This window comes from Arachis ipaensis, chromosome B06, assembly GCF_000816755.2.
Source record: "Arachis ipaensis cultivar K30076 chromosome B06, Araip1.1, whole genome shotgun sequence".
Lineage (NCBI taxonomy): Eukaryota > Viridiplantae > Streptophyta > Magnoliopsida > Fabales > Fabaceae > Arachis > Arachis ipaensis.
The window spans coordinates 124,492,278-124,504,092 of NC_029790.2; the positions used below are offsets into that span (position 1 = coordinate 124,492,278).

The following is an 11,815-nucleotide window of genomic DNA, read 5'->3' on the forward strand; positions in this document are numbered from 1 at the left end:
TTTCTTTAATCCGATGGTGTGATACAGGGTCTTAAGAAAATTGAAGAGATCTTTGCTAGTGAACGGAAAGTTGTCGATGATTTGTTAGGCATAGCCAAGGTATTCTGCATTTCAGCATTCACAGATATAGTTCTATTCTATAGATAGCATTGACAGCCTTACTGCATATGTTGGGTTTTAGTATCAGTTCTATTCTAATAATTAATTATGCTCTAGAGCTGTAGTATTAATGAGCTGCTGCTCATATCTGATTCAGTGGCTGTGAGAGGATGTTATAGGCAGTTAAGAAGTTATTACTCTGTCACAGTAGTTACACTTTGATATTAAAGCCCCTTACATTATCTTATGTTTATGTAGTCTTTAAACATCAGAATTGATTGTAATATCCAAATATCATTCGGAATCCTGAAACTATTCTCCATGCCTTTTTCCATAGAGGTTAGCTACATGAATAGTGTCTTAGTAAACTGCGTGCAGCGATATTATCTGATTTTTATATGCATATACGATATCCATCTGATTTTAATCGTATATGCATATATGCATCCGAGTTCTATGGTTTTCCATCTGCATCTTGGGAATCTTCTTTCCTTTGGTTTTTCAATAATTTTCCATCTGATCATAATCCATATCATATTGTCTACCTGATTGCTGATTAATGTTACAGACTTTGAGGGCAATGCCTGTAATTAATTTGGAAACACCAACACTATGCCTTGTTGGAGCTCCTAATGTTGGCAAATCTAGTTTGGTTCACGTACTTTCTACTGGCAAGCCCGAGGTATGCATCTGAATCTTTTAAAAGTTCTTTGTTCAAATCCTGATTATGTACTATACAGTTTGAGTTTTTGAAAAGCTTGAGCTTGAATTGAATTATTGATCTTCCTAACATGTCTATCATGAATTAACACTCTCAAAAAGCTTATTTGGTTAGGGCAGATGATGGCTGTATAATTTACATCTATTCATTGTTAGTAGAATCAATAAATAAACTATCTGCCTTCAAGAATGTCTTTTATATTTTCTATGAGCTCTCAATTAAATTCTTTTACTATTAAAAGGAAAATAAATATTTTACTACAGCAACTGCAAAAGTAATTCTGAAGATTTAAACATATGATCAGCCATGTAATATTTTTCCCTCCTCTTCCCTTTCTTTTCTACCTAATATTCCAGATTTGTAATTATCCGTTTACAACAAGAGTTATTCTTATGGGTCATATTGTCTTAAACTACCAGAAGTTTCAGGTTAGCATTTTATTCAAGTTTTTATTTGCTATTTTGCGTTTTTCTATTTCAGCCAAATGTATTTGCAATGATGACTGTAGGTAACAGATACTCCAGGCCTGCTGAAGAGACAAGATGGTAATTAACATTTCCTTTATTTTTGCCAATTTCTAAGTAGTATAATTTTATCTTATTTTCTAAATGTTATCTGCTAGACTTCCAAAAGAGTTTATGATACTAGGACGCTGGTACAAGTATCTAGAATGAACAAGTACGGAAAGGGGATAGATTATTTTGTAAAAGTTAAGGATATGAGTACAATTGGGTATGGCAAGTTCTCCTGCAACTGTAGATCATTTTTGTCTCCATTGGGTAGAGACAGGAAACCAGGCTGCTCATGGGTTATAAAAGAAAAAGAGAAAGCTGCCACCACATAAAACCTCACTCCAATTAGAATGTATTGACTGGATTGTAGTCGAGCAAAATGAAACAATTAAGATACCATATTGAGAGAGTGTGAGTCAGAGAAAGAACAGAAATAAAGGCGGAGAATAATGCCTGAAGGTACCCTGCCAGGCCAACTTGTCATAAAAGGCGGGTCGGACATGGAATTTGAGCCCGAAAGACAGCTCGACCACTTTTTTTGTGACCACTTAAAACTAAAAAAAATTAATGAAACAATGAAACATTTTTTGGTATATTGCTAATTTATTATATAATAATAAAACATTTTTTCATTAAAAAAAAAATATTAGTGCTTAATTCTTTTGAAAACTGTTTTTTAATATTATTTTAAAAAAATAATTTTTGGTAGGCTATTTGCCAGTTCACCAAAAAAGGGATGGATCGGCATATTTGGCCCATATTTTTAGCCGGGCGGGTAAAACATTTTTTCATTAAAAAAAAAATATTAGTGCTTAATTCTTTTGAAAACTGTTTTTTAATATTATTTTAAAAAAATAATTTTTGGTAGGCTATTTGCCAGTTCACCAAAAAAGGGATGGATCGGCATATTATTTTTATATTTTTATGCCGGGCGGGATAGGGGGCAGGGTGGGCCAGCCTGCTTGCCAACCCTCCCCGTCACTATCCAATTTCAAATTCTAGTTAGTCCTCTTTAGTTTGGTAGGTTTCATGATTTTCAATGCCTTCTCTGCTCTGCATCTCTGCAGATCATTGTTTAGGAGTTCTAGTGTGCATTTTTCTGCGATTGTTTCTGGTGTGTCCTGGACATTCTACCTTAATTCTTCAGGCTTGGTATGTTCAAAAGTTTTCGGGTTTTCCCTATTAATCATTTTCACCTGATTATGGTTAGAGATTGTCTCCCATAAAGGTGCAAAGATCTTTGTTATTGTATAATCTTTTTTAATTAAAAAATCCTGAAATGTATGTATGTTTCATGTTGTTTCCTTATCTGGTATACAAAGTCATTGGCATCCAGTACTGTAATAATTAGTTGATTTGTCATTGTTTCTTATAAATTGCCATTGATTCTCCTTGTTCTAATGTGGTTTTAAATGACTTATGTCCTTCAATTTATGATTTATATGCTTTTATTTTCCTGGTTTTTAGAGGACAGGAATAATTTAGAGAAGTTGACTCTTGCTGTCCTTTCACATCTTCCAACAGCAGTTTTATATGTTCATGACCTTTCTGGGGAGTGTGGCACTTCACCATCTGATCAGGTATGCTTTTTATGACAATTGAGTTGATAAAATAACTAAATTAAGGCTTAAACTAAATTTTTAATTACGGGCTATAAATATTATTGAAATATGTACTTTTTATGTAGCTCATCAGGTTCCTTTTAAATTAGATGTATGTGAAAGCCTTATATTTTGTTTTTAAGATGTTTATTGCTTCTGTATTCATGATCCTTTGAATATTTGTTTCGGATGTACAATTCAAAGTTTTACCTTAGATATTCCATTGTATTTGAAGTATTGTCCATTGAGGCTCTTTTTGGTCTATATTGATATATGATAAGCTACAATTACATGATAAAGATATTGCGATTGACCAATTGATGTTCATCCTTCAGATTTTTTTGTCTGTCTGTTAAACGTTACTTTATTCCAGTCATGCTTTTTATTAATGGTGTTTATGAGTTGGTTTGGATCAATTTTGACGTAACAACTAAACTGATTCAGCCAATTAGAATTATTTTCTCAGGATTAGATTGGTTTTTTCAATTAAAAAAACTAAACCAACCTAATGCAATCAAAACTGGTTTAGACTGTCCTGGTTAATTCAATATTTGGGGTTCTTTTTTAATGCGAAAGTTGTAAATTAATAATAAAGGATATGAGACTTTTGTGTAATTGAATAGACTAGAAAGAGGACTAAATTTATATTTTTGGGCAGTCATCCTGTAGCTAGAGGTACAAGAGACCTATGAAAATCACAGGAGATATTATTAAAAGAGATTTAAATATTAATAGTTTAAATATGAATGTGATTCCAGACAGAACACTATGATGTTATTTGATCCCGACTCCACCTTGTTGGAGAAGGCTTGCTTCTTGTCTTATTGTAGAATTTGGGTGTTTGAGGAAAAAAGAATTGAAGAAACTTAAAATGGGACTAATCGGAGTGTAAATTTACTCGGGAATATCCCCAAGACTCCAATCAGTGTGTGTACATATACGCTGAATACATAATTGTGTACATAATCAAGTGCCTTAAATTTATAGAATGACGAACAAATTGACATTAATAAGTATCCTATGTTCTATCCTATTTCTGTAGCATGTCAACGTTATTTACATCAAAACAACGCTCCTCAAGGCATGCATGTATATTTTATGCATCAAACATGTTACATATGTTTGTAACTCTTACTCCCATGTATATTGACAAAGCATCAGTTGATGATGGTTGGTTATGCAGTTTTCAATATACAAAGAGATCAAAGAAAGGTTTAGTGGACATTTGTGGCTTGATGTTGTATCCAAATTTGATCTGTTGAAGTCATCACCTGTGGTCTATGCAACAGAAAAGCCATCTCCCACAGAATTTGATCTGGAGAAGTACCGGAAATCAGGTCCTGATGCAGCTATTCATGTATCTGTCAAAACACAAGAAGGACTAAATGAGGTCAGGCAAATCTGTTTCAAGATTTCATATTTCAGCTAGAATCTTTCATGGTTCGGGTTATATAAGAATAAGGCCACAGCAGTGTCTAGCAAGTAACATTTTTGTCAATGAAAATGGGTAGGGTTAAGTGTAGATCTTCTTGAATAGGAATTGGCACTAAATTAACTACTAAGATTCATTGCTTTTAATGTGTAGCTGAAGAAAAAAGTGCATGAGCTGCTTAGCCTGCAGATGGCGAAGATAAAAGATACGATGGAACAACCAAGAGAAGTGAAAGGTACCACTAGCGTAACACCAAATTTGTGAAGAAATTCGCAGCTAAAATAGAGGAAGTTGAAGTCTTCATAAAGCCTGTAAATCTTTGTAAAATATGTTAGGCACCATCTATGCCGCACCTCCATACTCGAAAACCAGCAAAAGCTTCATTACAGGCTCCTCTAAGCAATTAAGCACCACAGAATTGATTGAGCGTAGCAACAAGAGCTGAATCTTAAGTGCTTATGTACCTTGGCATCTTTGAGATCTTTATTGTTACATTCACATTGGAGATACAATGAAAGCTTGTTTGTTTGTCGCCTTTGAACTTTCAATCAATTTGGCCACGGCATGTAACTTTTGTTATCATTTCGTTGTAACCTTGATGAGCTCAAAACTCAAATCTTGTCAGAAATAATGATAAAATTGGTTTGACAAAACACTGATAATTTATTTTCCATTCTTGTTTGTCATGTAGGTGAGAGTAAAGTTTTACTTTTACCCCATAAATAATTATTACAAGTTTAATTTTGCTTGAAAAGTAGATATATTGTATGGAAGACAGCATATATAAAGGAATGTTTTTCATTTGATGAAAGAATTTACATTCTCCCAAACGTCATGGTTAGCTTCTACATTCTATTTACGAAGACAAGAGAATGCTTGAGCCAGAAAAATAATAATGCAAAAATGCTGTTGTTCAGTTCATTCTTGTCAAATGCTAATTTAGGCAGCAATAATGGTGGTAATTTGATGGACTTGGTTGGTTGCCTTTTGTTCTTTACTTGAAACATAGTGAAGCAGAACTATCAAAGACAAATTAAAGTCCTCTTCCTTTTTGGCTGAGATGAGTAACCAGTTCCTGCTTTATGTAAAATGCATCACTGTCTCTTCAATAATAAGTTTCAAACTTCACTTTCACCCAACAATGGTAGTGAAGGTGGATTACAGAAAAATCACAACTTACATAAAGCCAAAACAAAAGAAAAGGAATAAGAAGGAAATAGCTCAAGAAGTAGGACAATATGGTTTCCCCTTTCATCCTCAGTTGCAAAAGTAAACCAAGACCAATGACTCTGACAGTCACACTTTAAGATTAATCCATAATTACCTCCCTGCAATAAGAATCTGCTGTAGTCTCACACCTGCATAAGGAACCTGCTGCTAATTCCTTTTTTAAATTCATAAACTCCTTCTTTTGCACCTAATATCAATCCCTTGTACCCATATGAACAATGAAGAGCAACCAGCAGTGTATCAAGAATCATCTCAAAACAATGACAGAAATTAACACATACAAACATAACTATAAATCATCTCAAAACACAATCCTGCACAGAAATTTTGCAACTAGTAACTGACGGCACCAAGCATTGCGCACGAACATACTGTGATGAGATTATATACAATAAACAAAAGAAGATTTGAACATATGGTATTAATATAGAACTTATCAAAGATTGTGGCTAAATAATCTATAAGACTGCAGAACTGAGAATTGCACTAAGGTTTTGGGACTCCTAATGTTTGGAGTTGCATTGATATACTAAAACAGAAAACTATTTGAAGAACATACTTGGATCAGAATATTTTTTTTCAAACTGATTAGGCGATAGGAAAGTAAATAAATTTACAAATTAACTTCCTCCACCCAAGNNNNAAGACAAGTCCCCTTTTGTATTACACCTTTAGGAGTTAACACTGCTATACACAAATGATATAGTTAAGTTAGCAAGTATTATAGACAACTGAAATTACTGTACTCAAAATCAGGTTCTGTATCCAACTTTCACTTGATCACTTGATCTTGCATTGCTGCTCGGCTGTACCTATTCCTCCGTGACAACTTGTTCACAATGGCTGCACTCTTCAGTACTGGAAACTCTCAACTGCAATTTCGAGTATAAGAATTAGATAATGGAAAAACAGCCATAATAGAACACGTATAAGATAAGCACAAAATCAGCAAAGCAACATAAACATTATCAAAGAAGCCACTCCCACCTTAAGCTTGAATTTCAGGAAATTTTAGGATCCAAATTATCAATCAAATCAGAGTCCTTTGGCTGCACCACACAGTCACCAAACAAGTCCCTCAGTTTCCCATGGCGCACCATGTTATCGAGAATTTCATCCTCGAATTCCACGGCAGAACTCTTGGGCTCATCCTGTTCAGTGTTCTTTGCTGAAAAGACTAGTTCAGACAACCGGTCCTTCTTGGCCTGATGGCAGTATTTTGTATACTCGGTGGTCCCATGTGTTATGAGATGGTAAGTGTAGACCACCTTCTTTTGCCCCAGCCTATAAGCACGGCTGATAGCTTGCCTTTCGACCGAGGGGTTCCAAACCACATCCAGCAGCACCACCCTGGAAGCACCAACCAGACTGATTCCTTCACAGCAAGCTTTTGTGGATGCAAGCAAGATCTTTGCTTGGCTGTTTGGATCATTGAAGGAATGAATGAGTAACTGCCTTTGGTTCTTATCCAGCTTTCCACTCATGTAGAAAACTTCTTTTTTCTCAGTCCAATTGAAAATTGACTTTAATTGCTCCATGATTAAAGTCAAAGGATCAAGGAACTGGCTGAACACAAGCACTTTCTCGTTCATTGCATCACAGATCCTTACAAACTCCACCAAAAATCTTGTTTTGACACCAACAGTTGGATTCAGTTTGAGGTCTTTCAACTGTTCCATGTCAACAAGAGCTCTTTCCTTAGGTGAAAGAGTGCAGCAAAGGAAAAGGGATGGATGGACAGACACCAAGGCCGACTTGCTATCAAAAGGCAATGTATTTGGATGTCCTTCAATGCCCTCAAGAAGTGTTTTCTGCAAATCACCTGGCATTAAAGTCACCACGCAGTCTTTCAAGCCAGGAAGATTCTTCTGAAGAATACTGCCTTTGTGAACATGCACAAATGGATCCATCAGCTGCTTCAACTGCTTGATGTTCTCATCATTTAGATTCTCAGTTCTGACTGAAGAAACTGGTTCCCAACTGAGACCTTTAGATTCTTTCTTCTCTTGCATCAATCTTCTTTGGCAGAACTTTTTAAGCTCAGGAGGTATGGTATCCGGAAAGGACGGTCTGACCACGCAGATTGTATTGTAAAGCTCCAGAAAATTGTTCTGGAAAGGAGTCCCGGAAAGGATGATTCTCTTGTGAGTTTGAATCTCAGAAAGAACCTTCCAAATCTGACTACTCTGATTTCGTGGCGTGTGTCCTTCATCCAATACCAACAATCCAGGAACTTCAAGAAGGATTTTTCCCATGACCCCTCTGGCAGCATTCTCCTTCAAGCTTTTATCACGCTTCAAGCCGGTAAGCCTCTGAAATAGACTGTAGCTGATTCCAAGAATACTTGGTTCTTTGAACCAAGAATACAGCTTCACCATCCGGATATCTTCCTGGCTTGGAGCAGACCCTCCAACTTTGCTCCATGCAGCTCGGTGCTCTTTTCCTGATGTGTCTTGATTGCTCAAATTATGGAACGGAATCTCATTGTCCCACTTTCTGAACTCATCTTCCCAAGTTAGCAGTAAGCTAGCAGGAGCAATAATCATGGGATGGCAATCTGGAAACACTTTCAAGTATGTCTGAAGGAACACGATGGTCAGCCGCGTCTTTCCAGTCCCTGGAGCATGAGAAATGATGCATCCACCCGTGCTGTTCGAGTCACAACTCTTCAATTTAGGAAGCTCCATGGTTCCTGCCAAGTTTTTCCAAAGGAATTCAAAACCTTCAAGCTGATGAGCATACAGGTTTTGCTTAGTATCTGCTGGAATCAGGTCCCAAACTGTGCCTTCCTTGTTACAGTAACCACCTTCTCGGACACCGAATGGAGCATCATCAAAGCATAAGCCATTAGGCCCATCAGATAGCAGCTTCTTTCTTGATCCTTCTCTTGGATACTCACTCACCTGTATTATGTACAACAGAAGCATGCAAACAAGCTCATCCCATAGTTCAAATCAACACAAGGCATCAATTAACAAAATTAAGCATTGATTATTGGATGAAGTGAGTGTTATAGGTAAAGAGATAATAGTTCACATCAACTTTGATCTCCTAGTTCATCAATGAAGGGATTCTACTTACAAAGGGTACCGGCATGCCTTTTATGTCTATGATCATCCAATGGCAGAGTATGCAATATATTCCAGTCTCTTCATCATGGACAAACTTGTGCTTACAATTGGTTGCCGGAGCCTCTGTGTTCTGTTGCGTTTCGACAGTCTCAACACAGCCAACCTGCAGTTCATACCATAAATTATGATATATATCTTTTAGAATGTCAAAGATCAAAAGAAGCCTATGACTGTAATATGTTTTAATTACGATGTAAATAGCTATTTAGTGAATGGCCTTCATCAATTTGTAAAGGTATCAGGCCTAAGGCTATGAGATGAGAAATCAGAGAGAATGAAAATGTGAATGAGATTGTGATCTTAATTGTTTTCTTACGCTGCAGTATATGATTGATATATAGACTAACTATCATAACTAATAGTGACACACCAGCTCTTACTCCTAACACAACTAGTTACTAGTTACATCAACTCTTTGAACATTTAACAACTCACCAAAATTTCAGAAAATTAATCAATCATTGAAAATAATACAATGCGCCTACCACTATTGTTGCATATAAAAACACAGATACAAAATCCAACATTCAATATTATTATAAATTAGACATTTTATTTAGTGTTTCAGCAAACGAAAGATGACTTACCAAGGAGTCAACTTCACCTAGTCTGAGCAAAGAATCCATTTCTTCCCACAACATATCCCTCTCCTTCTCGGATTCAGTTTTTTCAATTGGCACTTTCTTTCCAAAAAAAAATTTTCTCTGAACATCGAGAGCTGGTTCCTTTGAGATTGTATCTTGCTTATGAACATTATCTGGATTATGCTTAATCCGAAAGCATTCAGCAAGAAGTTCAATCAACGGTGCCTCCTTTGGCCTAGATGGATTTGTTGTCACTCTATGTTGCTCCCTCTCTTTGTAACTACTTTCGCAAACCGCCCCGGCCTTATGCTTCCCTTCAGCCTCTCCTTCCTTCTTGTTCTCCCTCTCTTCCTCTGCACTCTCCATTCTTTCATCATTCATCGGCACTCTTTCATCGATCATTGGCGAGTCCCCTTTGTCCTTTGCCACAAAATCAGACACACTTTCACGACCCTTCTGTTTTACCGGTTTCTTTTCATCCTTTTCTGAATCATTCTCCTCAGGTGTGGATGGACGCGAACGCTTTTGGGAAGAGGCTTCAATATCAGCACCAACATTTTCTCCTGTTCTTTCCACTCTCTTCCGTGCTCTATTCCCCGCCGGCATTGGTTTCTTTGCCACCTTCTTTCCTTTGTCTTCGTTCTTCTTTGAAGAACAACCCTCCACTGGTTTCTTAGCCACATTCTTTTCCTTATCTTCATTATTTTTTGAAGAACAACCCTCCACTGGTTTCTTAGCTACATTCTTTTCCTTATCTTCATTCTTTTTTGAAGAACAACCCTCCGCTGGTTTCTTGGCTTCCTTATCTTCATTCTTTTCTGAAGAACAACCCTCCGTATTGCGATCTCCAAAGAGAACACTAGCACAATCTGCATTCTTTTTTGAAGAACAACCCTCCACTGGTTTCTTAGCTACATTCTCTTCCTTATCTTCATTCTTTTTTGAAGAACAAACCTCCACCGGTTTCTTGGCTACATTCTTTTCCTTATCTTCATTCTTTTCTGAAGAACAACCCTCCGTATTGCGTTCTCCAAAGAGAACACTAGCACAATCTGCATCCTTTGGTAGCATTTTCTCTGGCTGATGATCAAACACATTATTCTCGGTTGAGGATGAATTATTCTTATTCTCACCATTCTTCTTGCAAATTCCAGAGCATTCAGTTTCCACAATCACCTCGTCGCAGCGCAAAACTTTATTGCTATGAGACTCAAAAGTTGGCTCTCTTCTCTTCTTCTCCTTCTTCCTCCTCTTACATCTCCTCTTCTCCTTTTCCTCCTCTTCATCCTCATCATCAAAGGAACTTGAACCACTATCATCACTGCTTGAAGCTGAAGTTGATGCTGAAGCTGATGCTGAAGCTGAACCTTCTCCCTCATCCTCCACTCTGAAATCTTCGTCATCACTGTTATCAGTGTCCTCTGACTCACTTGATAATCCAAAATCCCAGTCCAAACTTCTTCCACCGCCCTCACTTCCTTCATCACTACTACTACTATCACTCAAACCAACGATTATAGGATCGTTGGCAGAAGTTCCAGCACCATCAATAGGAAACACGTTTCTTTCTTGAACTTCTTCCTTCTTCTCTTCATTAACATACCCACGATGAAGCTTCTGCAACCCCTCAGCAGCTGCATTATCATCACTATCATCGCTGAGTTCAATCACGTCTCTTGGCGGAGGCATCTCAAGAGGTTGCTGAGGTTCCATCATCCATCGTTCATGGAAAGCCTCATAGTCAAATTCCACAACCTCAACATCAACTTCAGCCTTTCTTTTCCCCTTCTTTCTCTCGCTGGACTTTGATGACGACGAAGACAATGTTCGGGATCCTGATCCAATACACGGTGACGGATTCAAAGACCTCTCTTTCTTCTTGCTTCTTGTTCTGCTAGCAACACCATTAACGATCACCATGGCTGAACGAAAAAGAAAGCCTTTTTTTCCGTTAATTTTTCTTCCTTCTTCCTGCTCCGTTTCACCTTCTGCCGAAAAACGTTTTCTTTTTATTTTCAGAAATAGAACAGCTTAGGGAGGAAGGAACGTGGTAATGGAGAGAATAAAAAAAAGAAAGAAAAAAAAAGAGAGAGTAGGTGGCAGAAGACAGAGGCAATAGCAAAGCTATGAAGTTTTTGCCTTGGTTGTCTACTGTGTGTTAATGTAAAAGGCGCCAAAGAAGAGAAAGCAAATCGGGTTGTAATGGGTGTTCCAAATATGGTAACCTGGTAAGTCAGAGTCAGCGTAAACTTGACTGGCAGCACACAGTAGTCTTAAAAAGTCTCGGTTTTTATTTTGTTTCACTTTCACAGTTTCACGCCAAATCCAAATCGTACTAATAAAAACGGACTCTATCTTTCCAATCTTTTTATATCGATTTGATAAGGTTGGCATGTATAAAGTATGATCTCTCCTACTCTCACTCTTCAGTCACAAAAACAAATACTCTCTCTCTCTCTCAAATATAATATAAAAGAAAAAAATATTATAATTATGTATATATCT

General features: G+C 37.0%; 2 protein-coding genes across 10 annotated transcripts in view; one reads left to right on the top strand and one right to left on the bottom strand.

Moving 5' to 3' along the window:
- The window catches only part of LOC107605322 (nucleolar GTP-binding protein 1), an 8,814-nt gene extending 3,776 nt beyond the window's left edge, over positions 1-5,038 (top strand). For 6 of the 8 annotated variants that reach the window (XM_021104981.1, XM_021104982.1, XM_021104984.1 and 3 more), the window contains exons 9-16: positions 28-99; positions 668-781; positions 1,177-1,248; positions 1,329-1,365; positions 2,800-2,912; positions 4,117-4,323; positions 4,519-4,600; positions 4,701-5,038. In XM_021104981.1, coding sequence (XP_020960640.1) covers positions 28-99; positions 668-781; positions 1,177-1,248; positions 1,329-1,365; positions 2,800-2,912; positions 4,117-4,323; positions 4,519-4,600; positions 4,701-4,810 — 807 coding nt within the window. In that variant the 3' untranslated portion in view covers positions 4,811-5,038. Of the gene's footprint in view, positions 1-27; positions 100-667; positions 782-1,176; positions 1,249-1,328; positions 1,366-2,799; positions 2,913-4,116; positions 4,324-4,518 lie in introns of all 8 variants that reach the window. The other 2 variants (XM_021104985.1, XM_016307168.2) reach the window with 2 other exon arrangements.
- LOC107647611 (SNF2 domain-containing protein CLASSY 4-like) lies at positions 6,251-11,565 on the bottom strand. 2 transcript variants are annotated; one of them, XM_021104987.1, is made up of 5 exons: positions 9,992-11,565; positions 9,314-9,931; positions 8,677-8,829; positions 6,583-8,498; positions 6,251-6,467 (listed from the first exon to the last, which is right to left on the bottom strand). In XM_021104987.1, the coding sequence occupies exons 1-4, from the start codon at positions 11,228-11,230 to the stop codon at positions 6,597-6,599; spliced, it is 3,912 nt and encodes a 1,303-aa protein (XP_020960646.1). In that variant the 5' UTR covers positions 11,231-11,565; the 3' UTR covers positions 6,251-6,467; positions 6,583-6,596. The 2 variants fall into 2 exon arrangements, with proteins under 2 accessions (XP_020960646.1, XP_020960645.1); XM_021104986.1 differs by having other exon boundaries at positions 9,314-11,565.

Bases quoted from the DNA above. Each gene is read 5' to 3' on its own strand.
- LOC107647611 (XM_021104986.1), bottom strand. From the start codon at position 11,230: ATGGTGATCGTTAATGGTGTTGCTAGCAGAACAAGAAGCAAGAAGAAA. The intron at 8,830-9,313 runs GTAAGTCATCTT...TATGAACTGCAG, and splicing joins TAGGTGAAGTTGACTCCTTG to GTTGGCTGTGTTGAGACTGT. The intron at 8,499-8,676 runs GTAAGTAGAATC...TACATAATACAG, and splicing joins AAGGCATGCCGGTACCCTTT to GTGAGTGAGTATCCAAGAGA.